The 22,973-nt window shown below is 41.1% G+C and overlaps 1 protein-coding gene across 2 annotated transcripts; it reads right to left on the bottom strand.

The window, feature by feature from the left end:
* Window positions 1–960: 960 nt before the first annotated feature.
* TTC12 (tetratricopeptide repeat domain 12) lies at window positions 961–22,563 on the bottom strand. 2 transcript variants are annotated; one of them, XM_054802828.1, is made up of 21 exons: window positions 22,208–22,563; window positions 21,543–21,694; window positions 20,914–20,944; window positions 19,575–19,652; window positions 18,955–19,076; window positions 18,124–18,183; window positions 17,095–17,166; window positions 15,415–15,475; window positions 14,934–15,122; window positions 14,259–14,328; window positions 13,052–13,140; window positions 11,820–11,988; window positions 9,577–9,669; window positions 9,302–9,365; window positions 8,222–8,356; window positions 7,588–7,689; window positions 6,788–6,856; window positions 5,305–5,406; window positions 4,321–4,420; window positions 2,360–2,585; window positions 961–1,480 (listed from the first exon to the last, which is right to left on the bottom strand). In XM_054802828.1, the coding sequence occupies exons 1-21, from the start codon at window positions 22,449–22,451 to the stop codon at window positions 1,405–1,407; spliced, it is 2,304 nt and encodes a 767-aa protein (XP_054658803.1). In that variant the 5' UTR covers window positions 22,452–22,563; the 3' UTR covers window positions 961–1,404. The 2 variants fall into 2 exon arrangements, with proteins under 2 accessions (XP_054658803.1, XP_054658804.1); XM_054802829.1 differs by lacking the exons at window positions 961–1,480; window positions 4,321–4,420 and having other exon boundaries at window positions 2,409–2,585.
* Window positions 22,564–22,973: the final 410 nt, after the last annotated feature.

The raw sequence follows: 22,973 nt of genomic DNA, 5'->3' as shown, positions 1-22,973 counted from the left end.
GAGAATTTCCTGCTTCTGAAGTAGGAAGATGATTCAGCTGCTCTTTTGAAAAGGATGATATATAATTTGTCAGCTCCTGTTCTGAAGAGACAAGGTTACATACAGAATAAACACCCACAGGTGTCAAGGAGGCAAATTGAAGAGCCATTTTAAAGTCAAAGATGACTGGTCTGTGCTTCTTCATATAAATTTAATATATTCTTTTTCTTGCCTTGGTTTTGAACACAGGAAACAAAGTATGGTATTTATGGCAAAAGTCCTTGTCTAGCCTAAGTTATACAAGCATTTGGTACAGATTTGTGTCTACATGCACCTGTTTATTTGTGAAGAGGCTATTCATTAAATTTGACAGTCTTCTGCCAGCACTACTATAGCTGCTGTTCTGTTAGCACCACCACCGGAGTCCTCAACAGATATGCTTTCCAGAAGCATCTTACACACCAACTAAAGCTGTGGATTTTTATTCACAGATGATTAATCTGCATTCCTAGTGCTCTGCCTTGATTCTAAGGCTTTGTTTTACAGCTGACAATGAACTTCAGCAACAAAGCTGCTATGCTTTAATGCAGAAAGCAGGCTCTTTGGAACAACTTCTCATTCATGTGTTTTAAATTGCCTTTTTGGAAGAACACATAAAAGGTAAGAGCAATGCACTACTGCCTTCTTTTCAAATTACTTTTGTCAGTAGTAGTAATTAGTTTTTGACCTCTCCAGCAGGCACAGACACTAGAAGGATGTGCCATTTGTGTTCTTGTTTAAAAAACAAATAATTGTAGAGGAGATTACAGATGAACACAAGGGGCCATGAGAAAGTACTTAAGATCAGTAAGGTCAACTACTGTTCTTAGTCCACACAAAAGTAAAGGGCAAAGGGATCCCATTAAATTTACAAAGACAGCAAGCGTAATGCTACTAAAATAGTCCATAATTCATACACAAACCTCATTGTCATGAGTTATTGCTAAGATTGAGCACTTAGTGAAATTAAGACCAATATATTTAAGCAATTAAGTATGAGGTTTAACGCTTAAGCAAAGTGTGAAGTGATATCACACATGCGATACTGAATTATATAACCTAGCAACCAGAGGACAGCATAAGGGGCGGGGGGGAGGATTCTTCAAAGTGACAACTGACAATTTACTTCTATTTTCTTCTAATACAGTGGTTACTGGACCCAAACCAGAAAGCAGACTAGATGAGCCATTGGTCAATGATTAACCAGCAAGGAACTAGCCAGTAAGAAAGGCTACATCATTTATTAAAGCAAACACAAACAAGCTTAAACACTTTGAAAAGGGACCGAAAAGTTGATGTGCTTTGAGTTAGTTTTATTGAAGAAAAGAAGAAAATCCTCAACAGCAAGTGATACTAACTGCACGTTTCGAAGCTCTCTTGAAGACTTCAGATGCTATGCACGTATTTCATACAGGAGTTCAGGATGGCCAGTCCATTGAGTTTCCGCAGTTGAAAAATATGCCTGAAGAGGCAACAGAAAGATTGCCAGGGGAATATAGAAGTTTTAAGCTTCTACTGCTCTGCTATACCTCATGCCCAAACCGTCAAGGATGTTTAATGCTACATGCAAAAAATTCCTCCTAAAGTAGCACGAGAAACAGAGTTTCTAGGTTACTATTCCCCACAAAAAGGAAAATGAAAGTTCTAAATAATACTTGACAATTGACAATTCAAATAGGTGACATTTCAAATTAAAAAAACCAAGAAAAAGTGTTTCCCCATTTATATCTCTGGAGTGTTTTGCAAATATCACAGCAGATACTTTCTCTATTGCTCATTTGGGATCTCCACCAGAAGCAAGGTACTTAACCTTTTGGAACCTAAGCATTATCCCTCGCTTTCTGCAGTGGTTCAGGATGTATATTAAGAAATTGAACTCAGTTCCTCCGTCTGGAATGCTGTTCAAGATCTAATTGATAGTTTGCAGCTAGACAGAGCTTGGCATACTCTTGGCAGGCAGCTGCAGACATTCTTTGCTGACATTCATACTTTTGTTTTGCTCTCATTATTGCTCTGACCTCTACAAACTTATACATCACTCCTCCTTCCATTCTTCCAGCACAGGTAACATCAGAAGGCAAGGCAAAATGAGCTCCTTGAAACATGTTAGGACAGACAACAACACTGGAACCCTAAAGCAGAACTGTGAGGACAGTACCACAAGTGGGAATTCTAGCTGGAAGAAGGGTGATAGATTTCATGAGGTATTTATACAAACTAATCATCTGCCCTGTACCTGCTTGCTCTACAAATAGAATCAACTTACACTGGTCAGTTTTTCAAGAATTATCACCTAATAACAACCAGATGGCACAGGAGAACAATAGTCTTTTTGCAATACCTTGGTTCAGCAATGCAAAGCTTCCCCAGAGCAATTGCTGCATTCTCCTGCACTGAAGTTCTTGTAGCATCACCACCAGCATGTTTCAACAAAATCATCACAACATTGGAATTCAGTAAGGATGTCGCCGCTCCAGGAACTACAAGGCACTGGCCAAGGCAGAAAGCAGCATTTCCCACAATCATTTCATTCTCTGAGTCCAAAAGCTGCAGCAGCACACGGAACCCTGAGAGAGAGATTAATTGTACTGAATGCACACATATTTGTTCTAATAGCACTGATATTTTCTCTTGTCTTTAACTAAACTCCTAGAGAGTGAGCTCCATGTGGGGCATTTTTCTAGAAAACCTGGAGGAAGAAGGGAATTTCATAGCAAGGTTCAGGATCCAGGATGCTGTCTCAGCTTGACCTGCCTAGATGTCTTTCTCACAGAATTGAATCTACACTCTAAGAGGTTCTCTAGCACGGAGCTTGTGTTTCTGCATTTGTTTAATATTGCTCTGAAACTGAACATGCCACCTTTGCTGCTTGCAGGATTTTGCACTGGCCTCTCACCCCACCATACTAGCAGGGCAAGCACAGAGTAGAACAGTTACAGTGCCAAGCTAAATGTGTTAAGACAGAAATGCTGTTGTGGAAAGAAAAGCAGAAAAAAGGAACATAAAAAGGTTTTCCATATATCCTTAGTGAACATAAAGCAGCTCAGCTCACCTACTTCTGTAACCTACACTAATGTACAGCAGCACAGTATTTTGTCTGTACTCTTGACAGAGTTGTATAGCTCTTGCTAGCATCTGCTGGCAAACAGAGATGACAAAAATAAGAAACAGTGACTTTTCACAAGATTAATACCCAGAGTTTTGGTGGAAAGAATGAGAATGAAGTGTTGTTGCTAATTTGAGGAAATGAAAGCTTCATCTACAGATGACAGTGAGACTAATACGGGGTGTACAAAAGGGAGATGATGCTCTGAGAGGCTTTCAATGAGTGGAAATCCTTAGGGTTCAAGTTGAACTACACGAGCTGACAGTTTCTTGACAGGTTCAACCATTTAGATAAAATGTAAAGTATTCTCTGTTGTAGTTACATTAGCATTAATTGAACCTGGATTTTAAAGCAATCAAAGTAGTGTTATACCACATGACTAGAGCAAATATACTCAAAAATACCCTAAGACACCTGGGTCTGAGGGAGCTGGCGGAAGCACTCACCAAGCCACTTTCCATCAGCACTCCTGGCTAACTGGGGATGCCCCAGTTGACTGGAGGTTAGCCAGTGTGACACCCATCTAGAAGGGGGGCCAGAAGGAGGATCTGGGGAACAGGCTGCCCAGGGAAGTGGTGGAGTCACCATCCCTGGAGGTATTTAAAAGATGTGTAGATTAGGTGCTTAGGGAAATGGTTTAGTGGTGGTCTTGGAAGGGTTAGGTTAAGGGTTGGACTCGATGATCTTAGAGGTCCTTTCCAACCTAAATGACTCTATGATATTGTCACTCTGTCTCCACACCCATTTCCTTTTAATACCAGGCCAAATAACCATATGTAAATTGAAGGAAACTATAAACAACCTCAGTCTCTGGAAATCAGAAGTCTCAATAAAGTTTCTTATTTTAGCCACTAACTTCAGGAAATACAACCCAATTCAGTTACAGTTAACAAGCACTTTTTTCAAAATACACATATTTCTGGCCCTGAAAAAGCATATCAAGCCACCTTACTAAAGTGCAGTTTCTCTATCTCAGGCTCATTATCTGATGTGCCTATTTACATCCACACACAGAGCTAAGGCTCATTAAACACTATTTCAGGAGGTAAAAGGGCACATTACTCGGAAAACATGGCTAAAGTCTTGCAAGAGTAAAACCCAATGTTCAGTTCCATTCTAGAGGGGAAGAAAGTATTTGGATGATACTGAGATTACATCTCTGCCTTCAGTCTCTAATTAGTGAAGTTATCACTCACCTTTATCTGACTTCACTAGATCTTCTTGAGCTTGTCTATTATTTCTGGTGCAGATGGAAAGGGTCTTTATACCATAATTGGATGTGATCTCTCCTCCAGCCTGGATTTGATTAAAGCACACACTAACAAACAAGCAGTTCGTACCCCAACTTACTCAAGGTTACAGAATAGCTCAGGTACCATGGAGATAGTTAGGTATTTCTTATGCCTAAGGCCAAATACCAAATTAAGACCTCTGTAAAGCATATATCAAGATGAACACAGGTTGAAAATGACACAAGAATCATCTCTTTCCTGCAAGCAACAAACATACAAGATTCCCTGAATCTCTGGAGCCCAATTCCTTTCAAACTATTAACTCCTCTGCTTCCTAGTTACAAGAGCCAAGCTGAGTGCCGCAATATTTTTCTAGACTAATTTTATCTGCATCATAGCAAATCTCTAGAATCCATATCAGGCTGGTGGATACGCATTCTGCTATATACAGTTATACAGCAAAACAGTGTCTACAGATTAACATATTGCATTATTGAGGGAAAAACTGCTCCCAAGCTTGATTCCGCGCTCACTGATAATCAGTGGAAAGGACTCCAACTGCTTTTCAGTGGTCCGAATTAGATTACATATATGCTACACCAATTTCAAGCTTTAATTCTCCAAGTGGGCCTGTGGTAGTGGATTCTTGAATCTGCAGGTCTCTGCAAGTAGAGCTGTGTCCAGTCATTTGGCTCATACGGAAACAACTGAAAAATCTGGGCTACAGACCAGACGACAGAAGGCAGTCTAGTCTCCAAACTGGCTACCTAGCTTAAAATTAAACTTGAGAACACTGTTACAATGGACAACACAGATGCAGACACATGCAGGTAGAGTGACTGCACAAGTCTTTCTCCCAGGGAAAGGAGGCTAAACACAGGGGCAACTACAGTTTTCTGAAGGGACAATACAAGCAGAAATAAAGTGATTTTGTTAAAATTAACTTACTTTCAAGAATTTGATCATTTTCTTCACCACCCCTCCTTTCACTACTTCTTCTACTGCCGAGGAGGATGCTGGCAGGATGCGACTTAGCACTCCAATGGCTCTCTGAATTAGGCAACAGTGTGAGAGAAGGAAAAAAAAAAAAGTTGATTTGCCCAGACAACTTTAGGGAGTTTTCCAATTATTTTGTTTTTGCAGATGGCAGAATAAAACCAAAGTAATTAAAGTGATAAAAGGAGAAATTTACAGAAATATAATGAAGAACAGCTTTAGGACATGGCTTTTTTATTGCTAACTGGAAACTGAACTCAGCACAGCTTCTAAAGACAGCGTAGAGAGAGATGAGACCAAACTGAGATCAGGACAACTCCATGTATGTTTCTTTCTTGAAACAAATTACTAGTAGAAACCAGCCTAGTACTGCTGGTATTGAGTGACTGTTGTGGTTTCACTCCAGGTAGTAACACAGCTGCTCACTTACCTTACCCCCTCCAGTGGGATGGGTAGAAGAATGGAAAAAACCCTCATAGGTTGAGATAAAGACAGTTTAATAGGATAACAAAGGAAGATAATAGTAACAATAACAAAAAAAATATACATATAAAACATGTGATGCACAAATGCACTTGTTCACCACCTGTGAAAAAACTCTGATGCCCAGTCTGTTTCTGAGCAGTGATCGTGCCTCCTGGCTAGCGTCCCCAGTTTATATACGGAGCATGACGTTATATGGCAGGGAATATCCCTTTGGCCAGTCTGGGTCAGCTGTCCTGGGTGTGCTCTCCCAGCTTCTCATGCACCTGGCAGGGCACAGGAAGCTGAAAAGTCCTTGACTTTAGTGTTTACACTAGAACTACCTCATAACAACTAAAAACGTCAGTGTGTTATCAATGTTATTTTCATACTGAACCCAAAACACAGCACTATACCAGCTACTAGAAAGAAAATTGACTTTATCCCAACTGAAACCAAGACAGTCAAGTAAAACAGATCAGAATAATTTATGTGAGTTTGGAGAGGTGAACAGACTGAGTCCACATCTGCTCCTACCCATTTGCCTTGAATAACTGCTATCTGTGGGAGTTACACACCATTAATAGGAGTACAATCTCCTAGGTATGATTCACATACAAGAACTGTAAAAAGAAACAGCTGCTAAACACCCAAATTGTTCTTGCTCCTTTGCTTCTAGATTGATTTTTTTTTTTTTAAAGAGTTTTATATTGAAAACCATCCTAAGGATTAAACTATTTGTAAGACCTTCTGTTAAGTAGATTTCAGGAGAAGGTTGAGAACCTCTTGCATCAAATAATATAAAAAACTGAATAACGTAAGTGGTATATTATTTCTTTACTACTAATAATTATGAATGTTTTAGACTTCAAAGCCCAATGTACAGACTTGGACAGGGCTGCAGTTTGCCCTGAAGGGTTGAGGTCAGGTCAGCTAATACAATCTTTTGTTAGTCCATAGATATCCCACTTACTGTCACAATCCTTCCATCCTTATCCCTGAGGAGAGACATGCAGCTGCCACTTATCTCCACAGCAAAGTCCTGAAACAACAATGTGAAAAACTCAGGTCCAGCTGATTGCTGGGAAGTGTTAGAGCAGAAATGAGTTAACAGACAAAGTACTCAACAACAAAGAATCCAATGGAGATCAGGGCACCCACAGCAGTGTTACTAACACTTCAGCACCCAGATGTAACTTAAGAAATCCTTCCTTCTTAATGGAATCCTTAGTTTTAAATAATTTTGGAATGTTCCAAGCATCTAAGAATACCCCATAATCGGAGACTGATGCCAAACGCCACATTTTACATGCTTTACACTGTATTTTTCTTGTGTGTGTGTGTGCATATATTGGGGGGGGAGGTGAAGGAGAAAATTTTGTAAATTTTTTCATTTTTTAGCTTGTTTAAATTGTTGACTACCCTTAATGATGACCTTAAACACCAATAAAAAATAAAAAAATAACTGAACACCAGCAAAATCCAAGGTTGCCAGCCCTTAAGTGCTTCAGCATGCTTGATGTGAAAGAGGGCTCTAAATCCATCTAATGCAGTCAAGCTTTTCCCCTGTACAGACTGCAAGGTGCCCAATATTCCACAGTCATTCCCTCACCTATTCTATTTGAATGTTCTGGTATGATTTCGGTGACTTGCATCAGGCCCATTTACAATGACAAGGGAGGAGGAAGCTCTAACTGCTCAAGCAATTCTGAATCTCGAAGAAAGCGATTATTAGAAGAACACTACCAAAGAACATTCACAGATCTTGTATACCTGGATGATCACATTTGATTCAAGCAGTAAGTTCATCATTAGGCCCAGCACTGCAAACAAGCAATCCTGGTATTTGGGCGTGCTGACATCAAAGCATTCATCCTGCGTTCAAAGGACAGAAGATGGCAGTTAACTCAGAAGTTCAGAATATGCACTTCCTCAGCCTTCTCCGTGCTTACTTACATGGTGCATCGGGGGACACTGATGCACCATGAACTCAGAATGCAGAAAAAGTCCTGTGAGCACCAGAGCTAACGACACCTTTTTGATACAGAGTTGTTCTTGTTCTTGCGTTTGTTTCACTTTGGATTCTAAGGCTGCACACTCCAAACTTTGTTTAGGCAGTTAAGAAGATCCTTTCCCACCCTCTGAATTCTTTAGTTTCTGAGGACCGAATTCATACCACATCCTTACCCTGAAAGGGACCACTTACAATAAGGGACCACTCACTCTCCTCCACCCATCTATTGATCCACAATTTATGTGAACAATGGACTGCTTTGAGACCTTTGGAAGATCTCAGTCAAGGGTTCCGAGCTATTAGGGGAGGCAGATAAACATTATCACATAAGTGCTATTTCCACAGGAGATAAGGCTGAAAACACTATTCTAGGCAGCCATCAAGTTTCCTTACCACAAGCTTTAAGCACGCTTGCCAGCACTCTTTGCACTCGGCCATCTGCATTCGAATGACCACATCTGCACACAGATCCCCCATGACGCCAATGCAATGGGCAAGGGCTGCCTGGTTCACCAGCTTGGCAGAGGTCTAAAAACAGAAGAGCGGAATAACAAATTAAGAACAAATGACAAAGAAACAAAAAAATAGTTGTTCCTATCCCTCTGGCAATGGAAAATGGGATTTTGGGATCTCTCTGCCTATGTTAAATCCCAATTGTCCAAAGTTTGTCAGTTAACCTCATTTTCACAATGATGTTTTAAGAGTCTTGGGGAAAAAGTGACTGGATTCTGTGGTCCCTAACCTCACACTGTGAATATTTCCTACTATCACTTACTTAGGTCACAGAACAGAACAGCCTCTGCTGCAGCTGTAATTCCAGTAAGGTATGTTCCAAAAAGAGAGAGCAAGAAGCATGTAAAAATGTTGGAATTATTGCATTGTCTTGGTGCTCGTTTGGAGAAGTGGAAGTATTTTACTTTCCAGCTATATCTGCTGTTCTGCAACAGAACCAATCTTCCCTATCATCTTCCTTCTTCCTGAGGACAGGATTCTGTGCCAACAGTACTGTAAGCCTGTAGTTTAAATAAACAATAACTAGGAAAGGAATCTGAAACACTGAACATCTTTACCTTGTGACCTAATGTCATCTCTTCACCCTGATCTCTCAGATTAGAAAGAAACAGAAAAAGTCACTCTCCAAGATATAACCCGCTGCTGACAATGGATTTAAGTCACATTCAGAAGGGCATAACACAAAGCCGAGGGTGAAATCCTGGCCTGACATGACCAATGGGAATCTGCAACCAAGTCCACAGTTTTCACTGAACATAAAACTAGTAACATTTTCCTGAGGAAAGTGTATGACAAAACCGGATTTCTTACACCTACAGAACTAGAGACATGGTAACTACTATAGTTTTACCACAGAGAGGTTCTGTCTAGGAACAACTGGCTGTAAAACTGGAAAGAGCGGTCATAAGACATGTTACATGTTTTCTGTAAACCAGAAACACAGAAACAGATCTTTCATACCAGCAACTGGGTGAATAAAGGTAAAACATCTGTGGAAAGCCTGACACGACACTGGGTTTTGAACCTGTTAGGGAATAAAGAAAGCCATATTTGGACACTTAAAGCTTTAGACAAAAATCACAGATAAAGGCAACACAACAGCAACATAAAGACAAGGTGAATATCAGTCAGCAATGTACCTTCACAGCAAAGAAGGTCAACAGCCTCTATCACTAGCTCATTTAGTATGTTTCAAAGTATAACTTTATACAAACGAATGAAGAAATGCAAGTTACCTTTCCTCTTTAGTTAAATCAGATAGTATGTTCATGGCACTGCTAGCCCTGGCATCAGTGCTGTTGACAAACGTCATCAAAATCTGCAGCCATCTGTTATTAAAAAAACCCAAAAAATTATGTCAGCTTTGGTTTAATGACTAAGATCAAAATCGTATTTTAAGTGCACCAACACAATTTATGATCTTAAACTACTTCGCGTTCAGTAGCGTTTTGACCAAGCTGGATACACTAGGCCCTCCAAACATAGTCAGTCACCTAAATGCCATTGGAACAGTATCTTGGCATGAGATTCTCCCACAATATTGTCCCTCTTTGCAGAAGTACAGTTATTTTAACACATGTACCAATTTCTGTCAGCATTAGAACATTTCATCAGCATGTAAGCTCCACAGACATTTGAAACTAAGCTGCTTTGCTGCTGGCAAACATCTTCAGGACAGACAAGTAGAATGCAATCAATAGCACCATCAGCACAGCCCAGTAGCTAACAGCTTCAACAGACTCTAAAGGCCTGAAGGGAAAGTCAGTGTTGATGCCTGCATTGCTTAAAAGGACGTGCTGAGCAAACCCAACAGCCTTTGGAAGGGTTTAACTAAAAAGCTTTACAGTAGCAAAGAAAAATTAAACTCCTGACTGCATAAAAAGAGCATCATACCATTCACCTTTTGAGCTTTTGGAATAGTGTGTGCTTGTGGCTGTGGGATTTGAACTGCATGCAATTCACAGGACTTCAGACTGTGAACTCATAAGCTCTGCTGAACAATAAGTACATCTGCAGACGTGTGTTGGGGTTTCCACATGCTTCTCTAACCAGCTGAAATTCTCTGCCACTCTTCTTTAACTTTGTAGCACAGTAAGAGAACCTATAGTCTCGTCTCTTTTTGATGACGAGCCCAACTGCTGAGAAGCTCGGTATCTGCAACTTTACCTTCTGAACATCCTAACTCTTTTCAAGCAATCAGGCCCAGGATCTCTTTCAGAAGTTGACAGAAGATTTTTCAGGCTCCTGATATTTCAAGCCACAGTAATATTATCTGCCTTTAAGCATCCTGTCTGATGTGGCTCATTTCTCTAACCTTTCCTCCAAGAGCAAATGTCTCTGGATTAATGTTGTATATAATACAGTGAAGTCTGTACAACTGTTATGAGAATCTTTTCCATTCATCTGTTACCTCAAAATGGTAAACTTTCTCCTCTGTCTAACTATTGAAGGAAATAGCAGGACAACCGGATATAATATTATATTAATAATACACTGTTGTTTTTTCTCCACTCAGTGAATCACAGCAACACAGAATAATAAGAAATACCAATTACCAAATGAGGAGAGAGTCGCAGTTTGAAACCATGAGCTATTAAGAGACAACAGTGTAAGCTCCTGATTGATTGCTAGACAAACACACACTTATTGCTTTAAAAAACAGTAACTATGCCTCAAAATACTCCGCTCTTGTGAGACCCCACCTGGAGTACTGCATCCAGCTCCAGGGGCCCCAGTACAGGAGAGACATGGAGCTGTTGGAGCAAGTCCAGAGGAGGCCACGAAGCTGATCAGAGGGCTGGAGCATCTCTCCTATGAGGACAGGCTGAGAGAGTTGGGGTTGTTCAGACTGGAGAAAAGAAGGCTCCGGGGAGATCTAATTGCGGCCTTCCAGTACCTGAAGGGGCCTACAGGGAAGATGGTGAGGGACTGTTTATCAGGGAGTGGAGTGACAGGACAAGGGGGAATGGGTTTAAGCTGAAGGAGGGTCGATTTAGATTAGATGTTAGAAAGAAATTCTTCCCTGTGAGGGTGCTGAGGCCCTGGCACAGGTTGCCCAGAGAGGTTGTGGATGCCCCATCCCTGGAAGTGTTTAAGACCAGGCTGGATGGGGCTTTGAGCAACGTGGTCTAGTGGAGGGTGTCCCTGCCCATGGCAGGGGGGTTGGAACTAGATGATCTTTAAGGTCCCTTCCAACCCAAACCATTCTATGATTCTATGAAAATTACATGAACATCCTCAGGAATAAGCCCTTTCTACTTGGTTTCACCAACATCTTCAGATACAAAGTTTACTGAAGTTTTCCCCACACACCTAACTTTTACTTTTGCTTAACTAGGCCTATCCCACAAGGACAAAATTCTCAATGTCATAATGTTCCTTTCAGAAAGCCTGTCACCTTGGTGCTAGTGGAATGAGTTTTGAACATCTGTGAACGTAGGCATTAAGGAAATTTTTCTGAGGTAGTAGTGTTTATTACTTAGTTAGGTCCTGGTGCCTGACCAGCAGTCTCCTCCCATTCTCATTCTCTGAGTAAAGAGAGATTAGTGCCAATGTCTCCTTTTGGATCTCTGATATCCCACAAGAAAGCAGTTTTGGCAGCTGTGCATTGACATCAGGGTGAGTCAATAGAAGACGCTGATTTTCTTCTGAAAAAAAAGAAAAGAGCTAAGAGCAATGTCACCCACAATGGCAACTGCATTACTCTTTTTTTTTTTTTCCCTAGATGCTGATTTAACAGGTTCAATGTCTTTATTTCATCCACTAATGTGCTCATTCGCTCTGATTGTTCATCTTGCATAACACTCCAGCAGAACAATGGTAAGGCAGAACACCCACTAATCTCTCAGCTCCATTACTTCAATGCATACACTAGTGCTCGAATTTCTACTCTCACTAGCAAGACGCTAGGCACCAAGCGTTTCTTCAAAGAGACACCAGAATCATGAGCACAAAGTGCTTCTCACTTCATCAGCTGCTGGCAATCTGCTAGGGTCCAAGCTCTTCAGGCACAATAGTACACTGCCCTGCCAGGCACAAACACAAGCCTGCACATTAGTCTGTATTTACTGCTACCTACCTACAGGCAGAACATAAACCAGGTTGTCCCCTTACATTGCAGCATGAATATGCTCTTGGGCATCAGCTTAGATATCCAAGTCAACACAAGCGCTGACACCAAGCATTCTGTACTTTCCTTGTGTGGTACTCTGCACCACTTTACCACCCACCAGCACCGCAGCCCATTCCTCATCTATGTAGATACTCCCTAGAAACAGAGGCAAGGGCTACCTGCCCAATGACTACTGACTGTGAATGTCAAAGGAATTCAGCCTTCTTTAATGGCACTTCTATAAAACCCTGCTTTTTGCTGGTATAACTGCTTAAAAAAGACAAAATGATACAAGTGATATTATCTTAACAGCAGCAATAATGTCACGGAATTTACTTTCCACTCCTTCAGTAGATTTAAAATGATCACAGAAATAGACTGAAATGTCATCTCATGATGCACAGAGCCGCCAAAATTGTGGTTGCTGCTAGAAGTATACCTCCAACACTTGCATTTGACCTGTAAAACCTCGTTTACAATAAGGTCTAAACCCAAGCGCTCTGGGAAAGTGATGTTCGTGCCAAACAATAATTTTAGACACAGTAAGTCCCACATTAACAGTACATTAACAATGATTAACATTGTTTACATAGTTTTACCATTCCCAGCACAGACAGCTTGCCAAAGGAAGAGAAGAGTAACAGACAGATCCACTTCAGCGGTGTTTTTTCTCTCTGCACAGAAGCCCCTAGATTAGAAATGTCAGCTTGTAAAAAGAGCAAAGGACAGATGAAACAATTAGCTCTTTGGCTATGGAAATCAGCAAAGCCCCACAGGGATGAGGATCTGCCCCATCCTAACTCTTAAACTCATAAGCTCTAAACCCAGCTCATTGGTTAAACTTTCTAGGACTATCAGACTTGTTTTCCAGAGGACCTCCCCTGGGACCAGATTTGTGATCTACTAATTCTACTCCACCCTCACCACACACAGACTCTACATGAGCATTACACAGCATAACATAGGTGATAAATTCAGTTCTACACTGAGACAGTTGTGAATAGCCAGGGCATAGCAACTTTGTGCAAATTCGGAACTGCTTCATCTCTTAAGTCTATTTACAGCCAACATCCGAAATACTGATGAAGCCTGAAGAAGTCTCAGTGCTGCAGTCCCACTAACAACCTTAAAGAATAGCTCTCCTGCCCTGTTCAACCAGATCATGCTGTTCTGAACCAACTTAATTCTGCAAAATTTTCAAATTGCATCTTTTCGCATCTTGTTGCCATTATCTATTTGAACTCAACTCACATATACATTCAGACAAGAGATCCCTCTGAAGACAAAGTTTATGAAGCAATACAGATAAATATGTCAGATTTGTTTCTTGATTACTGAAACACAATATAATGGCAGCCCAGAAAATACAGGTCCCCAGAGCTAATCCTCTTCCTTGATTACAGGATTAGAGAGTTTCATTAGAGTGCTATATGGCCAAATATTTACCGATGGCAATTAATAGCACCAGGGAGTCCAGTGAGGCATACTTAAAGCAACTAAGTGCTTTCAGATGTTCTTTTATATTCAGGTTTCTTTACAAACCTGCTCTCACCATGAGAGATAAGATAACTGTACAGAAATAGGAGATGGAAGCAGAACTTCATTAATTCTGTTCACTGCATCTAAGAGAGCACTGTTTGTACAAGAGTCAGACATAAGTCAGTCCATTCAGGCATTAAAATCTGTTATTAGGTTATCTTTTGAGCATTTCATTTGCATTTCAAGAGGCGACTGTCTTTCTTGAAAACAATATTTTCATTTCCTCATGCTGTAACGCCCTACTGTTTCCCTTTGGAGAGCTCTTACCGTCTTACAACCTCGTTGACTTTGAGGATACTGAATCCATTGTTTGTTCTAAATAAAGTTTGCTCAGTGCCTGAAAAATTCAGAGATAAACAAATCAGCTCTATGATCCATCTGGCTGATGTATCACTGTGAAGACAGACTCCTGCTCTCTTATAACACAGTGTTAAAAGAAAAGGTCACTGTATCAACAGCTTTGGGGAAAGAACATTGTTCAAAGAGGGGAAAAAACTCCAAGAATGCTACTTGAAGTAGAAACAGCTTTGAAGCTGAAGGTGGCTCTAATTCATGCCTGGTACTGTAAAGAACAAGTGACTTCAAGTTAAAGGCTTTTTCGGAAGACTGAAACATGAGACTGGCTTTGCAAATTAATATACTTTAACAGAGAATTAGAAATACTTCAAAATGAAATTAAACACCTTTTAAGAGATTAAACTCTTAAGAGACCCAAATCCATCTAAAATTAGTCCCAAATTAGTCGTAATCAGTCTAGTTCTAAAAAAAAAAAAGGTAAATATATGTAAATAGCTACCAGCTATTTTGAAATATCAAAACATTGCTGATTTTATGTTTTAAATACAGGACAAGTTTTTCTGTTCCTTTAAAAACTACTCCACTTGTATTTGTGTACTTGGATTACAACTCCCGTGATCAACAACCTTTGCATCAAGTACTTACAGTCTTTCACAGCTCCTGTCAAAAGTTTGATCCCTCCTGTATAGTAGAGGATATTCTGGTCAGGCCTATCAAGTTTCTGCAGCAGTTCTTTTATGGACAGAGCAGCCAGCTTTCCACACTGAACTTCCTTCATTGCTCTCTCTTCATCTTTCTTTTTTTTCTCCTCCAAGTTTACCTCGTTCATACAATCTTGGAAATCAAAAGAAAACAAAGCATGTCAGTTAAATGCTTTGATATGGTCAAGTTTCAAGTAAAAATGAAGTAGACTCCATGACAGAGAGAGCACTACCTGCTACATACAGATGTACAGATGACCCACGGCTCTGGTGAGTGAAACACAGCTTAAAGAAGAAACAAGCAGAAACAAAAGCTACATTAAAAGACCCCATCAAAAGTTCTAAAGAGTAGAGCAGTGGTTGCTATTATGTACCATCTTCATCAGAAAACAAGGGACAACAGTGTAAAAATTCCAATTTCTTACCTTTAAATAGGCTTTCCTTTTGGAGATCAATTTGTAAGATCTTCTCATAACACTGCCTGGACTTAACAGAAAAGAGAAATTGGGTCTCAAGATAAAAATGGGAAGATGATAAAAATTATATTTATATAGTCAGAGTCATCCTGTTTAACCTCAAAAGTTCTTGGGCCACAGTACTTAAGTGTGAAAAATAAAATTTATGGAGACACACAAGTCTAAACTTTCACAATTAAAAGTGTAAGTTTAATATTATTCTCAGTTCCTACGTCCACCTGCTATTTCAAATTAAAAGGAAAATTTCAAGTACAAACCTAGGAACATACTAGCATGAACAAAAAAGCAAATTTACAGTGAGAAAACAGAAAACAAGGCATAGCATTAAAACCGCAGGAACTGTAACTATCACCAGGACTGACACTTGTGCAACTTGTAACTTTATCTGCTCTCTGTGCTTTTTGTGTATCTTGAGCATATGCTCGGAATTCAACTGATCACCAAGCCTGCAAAAGGGAAGAACTTTCTTCACAGATCAAGCTGCCAAGAACCCCTCAAGGTAGACTTCATATAGACTTGTATTGTCCACACTCTACATCTATTGTTATTTCTACTGAAGTAGTTTCTGACAGAATCAGAAATACTTTTGAGCTTGCCTGCTCTCCTCTTCAGGCTCTTAACGATTTTTGAAGATGAAGGGTCAGGGTTATAGTAAAATATCTGGCAGCTTAAGTATTTGTTAATAGGATGTTCCATTATTTTAACAGTATTTATGCTTCCATTATGTTTTCACACATGAAATGCAGAATTAAATCTTTTGCTTGACATTCATTTCACTGGGATCTTGAAAAAAAAAAAAAAGATATCATTCTCACTAACATCTTTCATCTTAGCAGTTCACTGAACTTGAATTATGCAGAGATTTTTCTCATCCACAGTTGACATGTAATAATTTCTTAGTTATATGCAGCAACAGTGTACTAACACCCGCTGCTCAGAGCGATTTAGGAAAAAAAATTACATTCTACTCAATTGTCTCTTTGGGAGAAATGTAGTCACTGCTAGCAGACTGCAATCAGCAGAGCCTGCAGTACCCGACAAGGCCACTGTTCCTTCATTCTGATCCTTACCTGAGCTGAAATACGGCACTTCCAGCACTACCACTTCCCTGAGCACACATTGCCAATATCAGTCTTGAAGCACTTCAACAGAAGTGACCAAACACAGGATTCTCTGCAGCATATACGCAGTCCTTGCAGACTCCCCAAACACTCACTCAGTCTAGACTGAGGCCTCAGAGCACCAGAGTAAAGCTTGCTGTCTTGGTGTCTGACAGCCAAGTGGTGACAAATTCCCACGAGATAAATCACGTACACTAAACAGAAAGCTCCCTCGTTCTTTTGAGGTTAACGAGAGTACAATTTGACATGGCTACACAAAAGTGTCCTTCTACATTTTGTGTGTACCAAAGTAAAGGATACAGGGCATTTTACTAAGATGCGGAAAGAAGACTTGATTTTAGAATTATTAGACTTTGCAAAGCAAGCAAATTTTCTCTCAAGTCTAAAGGCTCAACATACTTTTCTTTGTCCGATTCTTAAGATCACAACTTTCTCCCTCTAACCCACAACATCACATCAAAAGCAGAACAAAACATGGTCCCATGGCCACAAGATTTAGTCAACTTACCTCATTGTAGTGTTTAAGTGCCAGGTGAGCTTTCCCCATTAGAAAATAGGCTTTAATACATTTTTCATTGCACTGTGTGATAAAAGGAATTATTAATTATGTGTTTAGAAATTTTAACCTTTAAATATTTTTCCAGCCTTCTGATTAATAGTTATAGCTCCCCTAAGTAACTGTAAGCACAGAAGACAGTATTCATACTATCTACTAGAGGCATCTAAAGTTTATATGCTGAATTATTACCTCCAGGTACCAACTTTCCTTCCCTATGCGAGTAACGTAGATAGGTTTTGGTCTGGGTAAAGGTGGAAAGCAGCTGGTGCTAATATCCTTCCCAGAAAACTGCACTTCAGGCAATATAAGCAGACTCTCATAGAATTAAGTAATGTTAATCAACAAGTCTACATTCACAGACCTTCTATAACAACAGAATTTCCATACGTCTTTGATGAGTTCTGTCAGAATGACATAAGTACTAATGTTCATTAGCTATGCACAAAAAAAAAAGCTCAATGGTAACAGATTAGGTAATCTTTTCCAGTTTAATTATGTGTCGAAAATATTGATTTCTTGAAATGATGCTGACAATATTATTAATAATCTGTTAATTGTGTTGTAGTCATAGGCATCACTGATATAACACACCTGAATTTGGATTCAACTCTTTGGCATTTTATATAATTTTTGCCTTTCCCACCAGATCTGATCTTTGTGAGCTTAGAGTCCCTTCCCCCTTTTTAGAAGGACAGGCAAGATATCGTGTGCTAACATGTGCAGTTAATAGCTTATTATCACTTATAACAAACTTTTTAATTAAAAGCTCTTAAGAGCTAGAAAAGCTTCTGCACACAGGCAGCACTGAAATATGAACTGCTTTATACAGTTCAAGTTAACTCAGGATGCATGAATCTGTGCAACACCACCACATTCTTTCATTTCCATTAGAAAGCTGTCTCCATATTATCAGTAACACATAAATCTGACTTCCAGGAGCACTTGACCTCATCATAAAAGATAGAATCCTGAAGTTACCTTTAATGCCCATTCACAATCACCAATGGCTTTTTCATACTCATGCATCTTCAGATAGGCCTGAAATAAACCCAAGAGAGTCCAGGCCGAAGAATTAGAATGCTTCAAACAACTTTAACTATTGTACAGATATTAACTAATTTAAAAAACTGAAAAATTAGACTGTTGATTTGCTTAACCATTGATTTCGCAGGATAATTACCAGCTGTTTCTTAATTTATTTTCCATTTCCTTGGAGTTATATGGATTATACAAGGCAAATAGAGAATGTTATTCTACAGCCATAAAAGTGATATCCCCCCCTCCCCAAAATTTAAAAAAGAAAAAAATCAGTGCATTTAAATAAAACTATGAACTAGAATGATTTTTTCCACTTATTTGCGAGGAGCAGGGGTTCACCTGTGCCACATCCAAGAAGGAGGAGATGTGAACACTCTCTCAGGAAGAAATAGCCACAAAACTAATGCCTCGAGGGATTCGGACACATTGATCAAGAGGGAAGAATTTACACTTCCAATGATTTTCTTTGTGCAACTCTCATTAAATTTGTAAAAAGATTAAAACCTCAGCCTGCACTGTCTTGCTGTTAACTTCTAGCCACAGTAAAAATTTACTGTTGATAATATGGCAGCAAAGTAGAACTCATTAATTCCTGGTCGTGGAAGACAGCCAGGCAAAATTGCTTGCTCCCTTTTTTAAGCCTCTCTGTAATGGAACATATATTACTTTTTATGAAATTTACTTAGATAACAGAACAATCCTTTTTTGGGTTCTATCCTGACAAAGTAACACCAAAAGTAGTACAGTGGTAGCTCATTTCCACATGCTGACCTGTGCTCTGTTTGTGTAAAGTTCCTGCTTATCTTTCAGTTTTTCCAGACCTTCAGTGTACCTCTGAACGGCTATGACATAGTGTCCTTTCCTGAAGGCATCATTTCCCTTCTCTTTCAGAGCTGCAAAACAACACACATGCATACAAAATAACATTTGTTTCTTACTTCTCCAAATGATGACTGAGGAAACAGAGGCCATATTCTCCTGTTGGAATAATCATCAAAATTCCAGTCCAGCTCCATTACAGCTGTCTTCATTAGCCATTATTTGCAAGGGGCTTCTGAGATATTCAGTGCACATGATCCCCATTCCTCTTTCTGAGGGAAAACTGAGCATTTCTCTTCGCCCAGCCCAGCTTGCAAATACTCAAACTTACTCCCTCCATCCCAAACCCTTATCATAAAGAGGACAGTACGGAGAAGAACAGGTTGCAACAACTCTGTGAGGTATATAACCCTGTTATATCTAGCTAATCAATGATGTGTCTCAGATAATCAAAGCACTCTCAGTGTACATTAGAATGGCAATAACAGAGTAGCTCCGTAGCCTCTTAAATCAGCCCCGTTCCTGCTAAGTTGTTTTTGAAGGCATTAGATAGAAAAGCCTTTAGCAATTACCATTTGCTATGTGTTCATTTCTCTTCCTTCGTTTAGCTCGTTCTTTTGCATCCTTTTCCAAAATTGCCAGAAAGGCATCTTTGAGCCAGGAGAGTTGGTGGTATTTTAGTTTAAAAACACAAACAAACAACAACAACAAAAGCTTCATTAAAATTAATATACAGATGAGAAAAAAAAGTCATTTCTAAGGTATTGCTGAGTCATTTCTCTAGAAAGAACATATTAAGGGATATTTCAACAATTAAACTGGAACATGAATGACAAGCTATTATGCATAAAGACCATGTTACCACTCAGGATTTGCACGCTTGCCTCAAAGTACATCATGTCTAGAAATAAACTTGTTTCCTTTTAAATTCAGAATACTAACTTTTTAGATGAGGGGCCAGAAAATCACCTCCTCCAAGCTCAGAAGCTATGCATCCCAACAAAGAGGAGGTCAGGCAAAAACAGCAGGAGACCTGCATGGATGAACCAGGAGCTCTTAGACAAACTCAAGCACAAAAAGAAAGCCTACAGAGGGTGGAAGCAAGGGCAGGTAGCCTCGGAGGAATACAGAGCAATTGTCCGAGCAGCCAGGGATCTGGTTAGGAAAGCTAAAGCCCTGATAAACTAAATCTGGCCAAGGATGTCAAGGGCAATAAGAAAAGCTTCTGCAGGCACATCAGTGATAAAAGGAAGACTGGGGAAAATGTGGGCCCTCTCTGGAAGGAAAGACCTGGTTACCTGGGATATGGAGAAGGCTGAAGTACTCAACAACTTTTTTGCCTCAGTCTTCACTGGCAAGTGCTTCACCTACCTATCCTATTCGCTCTCTACAACTACCTGAAAGGAGGTTGTGGTGAGGTGGGTGTTGGTCTCTTCTCCCAAGCAATAAGTGATAGGACAAGAAGAAATGGCCTCAAATTGCTCCAGGGGAGGTTTAGGTTGGATATTAGGAAAAATTTCTTCACCAAAAAGGTGGTCAGACATTGGAACAGGCTCCCCAGAAAGGTGGTGGAGTCACCGTCCCTGGAGGTGTTCAAAAAGCGTGTAGACATGGCACTTCGGGACACGGTCTAGTAGATGTGGTGTTTGGTTGATGGTTGGACTTGATGATCCTAGAGGTCCTTTCCAACCTTAAAGATTCTATGATTCTATCAACAAGTACAGCCATTCTAGTAAGATCCTTGAGTGTGTTCCTAGATGTGACTGAATTTTGATTAAAGTAATCAGAAAAGTTAGCTTTGACTTTGTCAGGAATGGAATTAGGTCTTGCATGAAGTAACAGCAATCCTTACTCCATCTCTGCTACAACAGACTGTAGAGATGCTAAATATTAGAGAGAGTACTGTCCTACCTGCATTCACTGCCTCTGCATTTGCCACATCCTAAAAAAAAAGAGAAACACAGTATACACGTGTACACATACAGGCATTTTAGTAAAATCCATAGCAGCAAAGGAACACTTGGTTAAGTTGTTCAAAGCCACAGGGCCTCTGAAATACCCAGCTTGATGCATATTGGTTAATATCAAATTGACACTTCAACCAAGGATGGTAAGGACTTAATTATTTTTTACATTACCAGAAAGCTTCCATTTGCATCTCTAATGAGACAAGTCACTAAAATCCAAACCCTACTGCAGGAATCAAAGCCTAATGAAGAGACTCTTGTGTCTTCAACTAGCTTTGCTCAAGTTCCTGAAGCACAGGTAAAAGCTACAAGTTATAACACCTCAGTGCTTGCATACAACTTGGATAAATCCAACAGAAGTATTCTGTGTTATTAGCAGTCTTAAGACAAAGACAGTATGACATCAAGTACCTCCCAATAAGATAACCAGTGGAAAAAAATAAAGTCATGTTCAGAACATACTTGTAAGTATTGTTCAACTTTTTTTCGCCTGGACAAGGAATGTGAATTAGCACTATTTAAAAGAATGAAACTGCATACAGCTTTAACTTCAAAGGAGAAAAAAACCCTTACAGAAGCTTGCGTGTTGATGACTGTTCTGTTCACCACAGTCTTGTTTTCTTCCTCCTTGCTAGCTTCTTGATCATGGAGCCTTTTCTCTGTTTCAACAATGGTTTCTTCCTTGACGGTTGGGTCTGTAGAGTTCAAGCCTTGCACTAAATTGGCTAAAAAGGGGATTTAAAAAAAAAAAGAAGTATATATACACACACACACACACACACGAGACTGAGTGATCCTAGAAGGCTCAGGAGTTCAGTTGTGCCTCTGACAACATATGCTTTTGAAGGCACTGGTGACCAGGGTAGCCGTTATAAATGGAAACATTTACAAATACAGCTTCATCTCCCTTCCAAGAGCCACTTACAGTTTCTGCATTACAAAAAATCCCAGGTTTAGAAAGCAACTCTTGGCGACCCCAAAGACTCATGACACCTGAACTCATAAGGAGACTTCACCCAAAACTAACTCGGAAAGGCAAGGCGGGAATTTTCCTCTTTTCCATTCCTTTCCTGCCTTCTTTTTACCCACCCACTTTTTCTTTCGGTTCCTGGTTCCCCACCTGAAGCAAACGGGGATGCGCGGCTGCCTCCATGCGGGCGGCAACGCCCCAACGCCCGGCCGGGGGCAGCCATCTCCGCCCCGGCCCCGCGGCACCCCCGGCCCCGCGGCACGCTTACTGATGTCGTCCACACGGCGGAGGAACCGCTGGAACTCCTCCTCCTGCTCCTCGTCGGCCAGCATGGCCAGGCCGAGGAAACCGACCGAAGAGACCCGCCGGAGGAGCCGGCCGGACCAGAAGATACGCAGCAGCGTCCGCACCGTTACCGTGGGGACCACGCGCGCCAGCCAAGCTCTTGCCGCAGCGTCGGCGGGAGGGGCACTTGGGGGCGTGGTTACGCAAACGACGGAGCTGACCGCCATTTCGCGGAGAGCCGGCAGGCACCGCCCTTCGGAGCCAGGGCCCGCGTTCGCCCCAGCCCCAGATCCGGCGCGGAGCGCGGCCGGTCCCAGCCACGGTCACCGCTCGGTGCCTGCGGTACCTCCTCCAGGGTACGAGCCGGCTGCGGTCCTCCTCCCCGTCCGGCCTGCGTCTGGGCTTCCTCCCCCTCAAGCACAACCAGGACATTGCGAGGGGCAGGAACGACGCTGCTGGGAGCTGACCCCGCCCGCGACCCGCGACCCGCGCTGGGCTGTCCGTGCCTTCCGAGCTCCCGCCGTCCCGCAGGACGCAGCAAGGGGTCCCTCTCCTGGCCCAGCGCAGCCGATGACGTGCAAAATCCCGCTCGCATCGCGCAGCACCGGCCCTTCACTGCAGCCCGGAGAGGGTTGGTCCCCGTGCAGGAGCGATGGCCCCAGCGAGGAGCCGGGCTGTGTAGCAGGACGTGTTGGGACGTGCACGTCCGGGCTTATCCACAAACGCCCAGACCTCACTCGCCCTTGCAC

Source organism: Grus americana, chromosome 24, assembly GCF_028858705.1.
Source record: "Grus americana isolate bGruAme1 chromosome 24, bGruAme1.mat, whole genome shotgun sequence".
Lineage (NCBI taxonomy): Eukaryota > Metazoa > Chordata > Aves > Gruiformes > Gruidae > Grus > Grus americana.
Note: the sequence above shows the minus strand (reverse complement) of the source record. Positions and strands in the feature narration are given on the sequence as shown.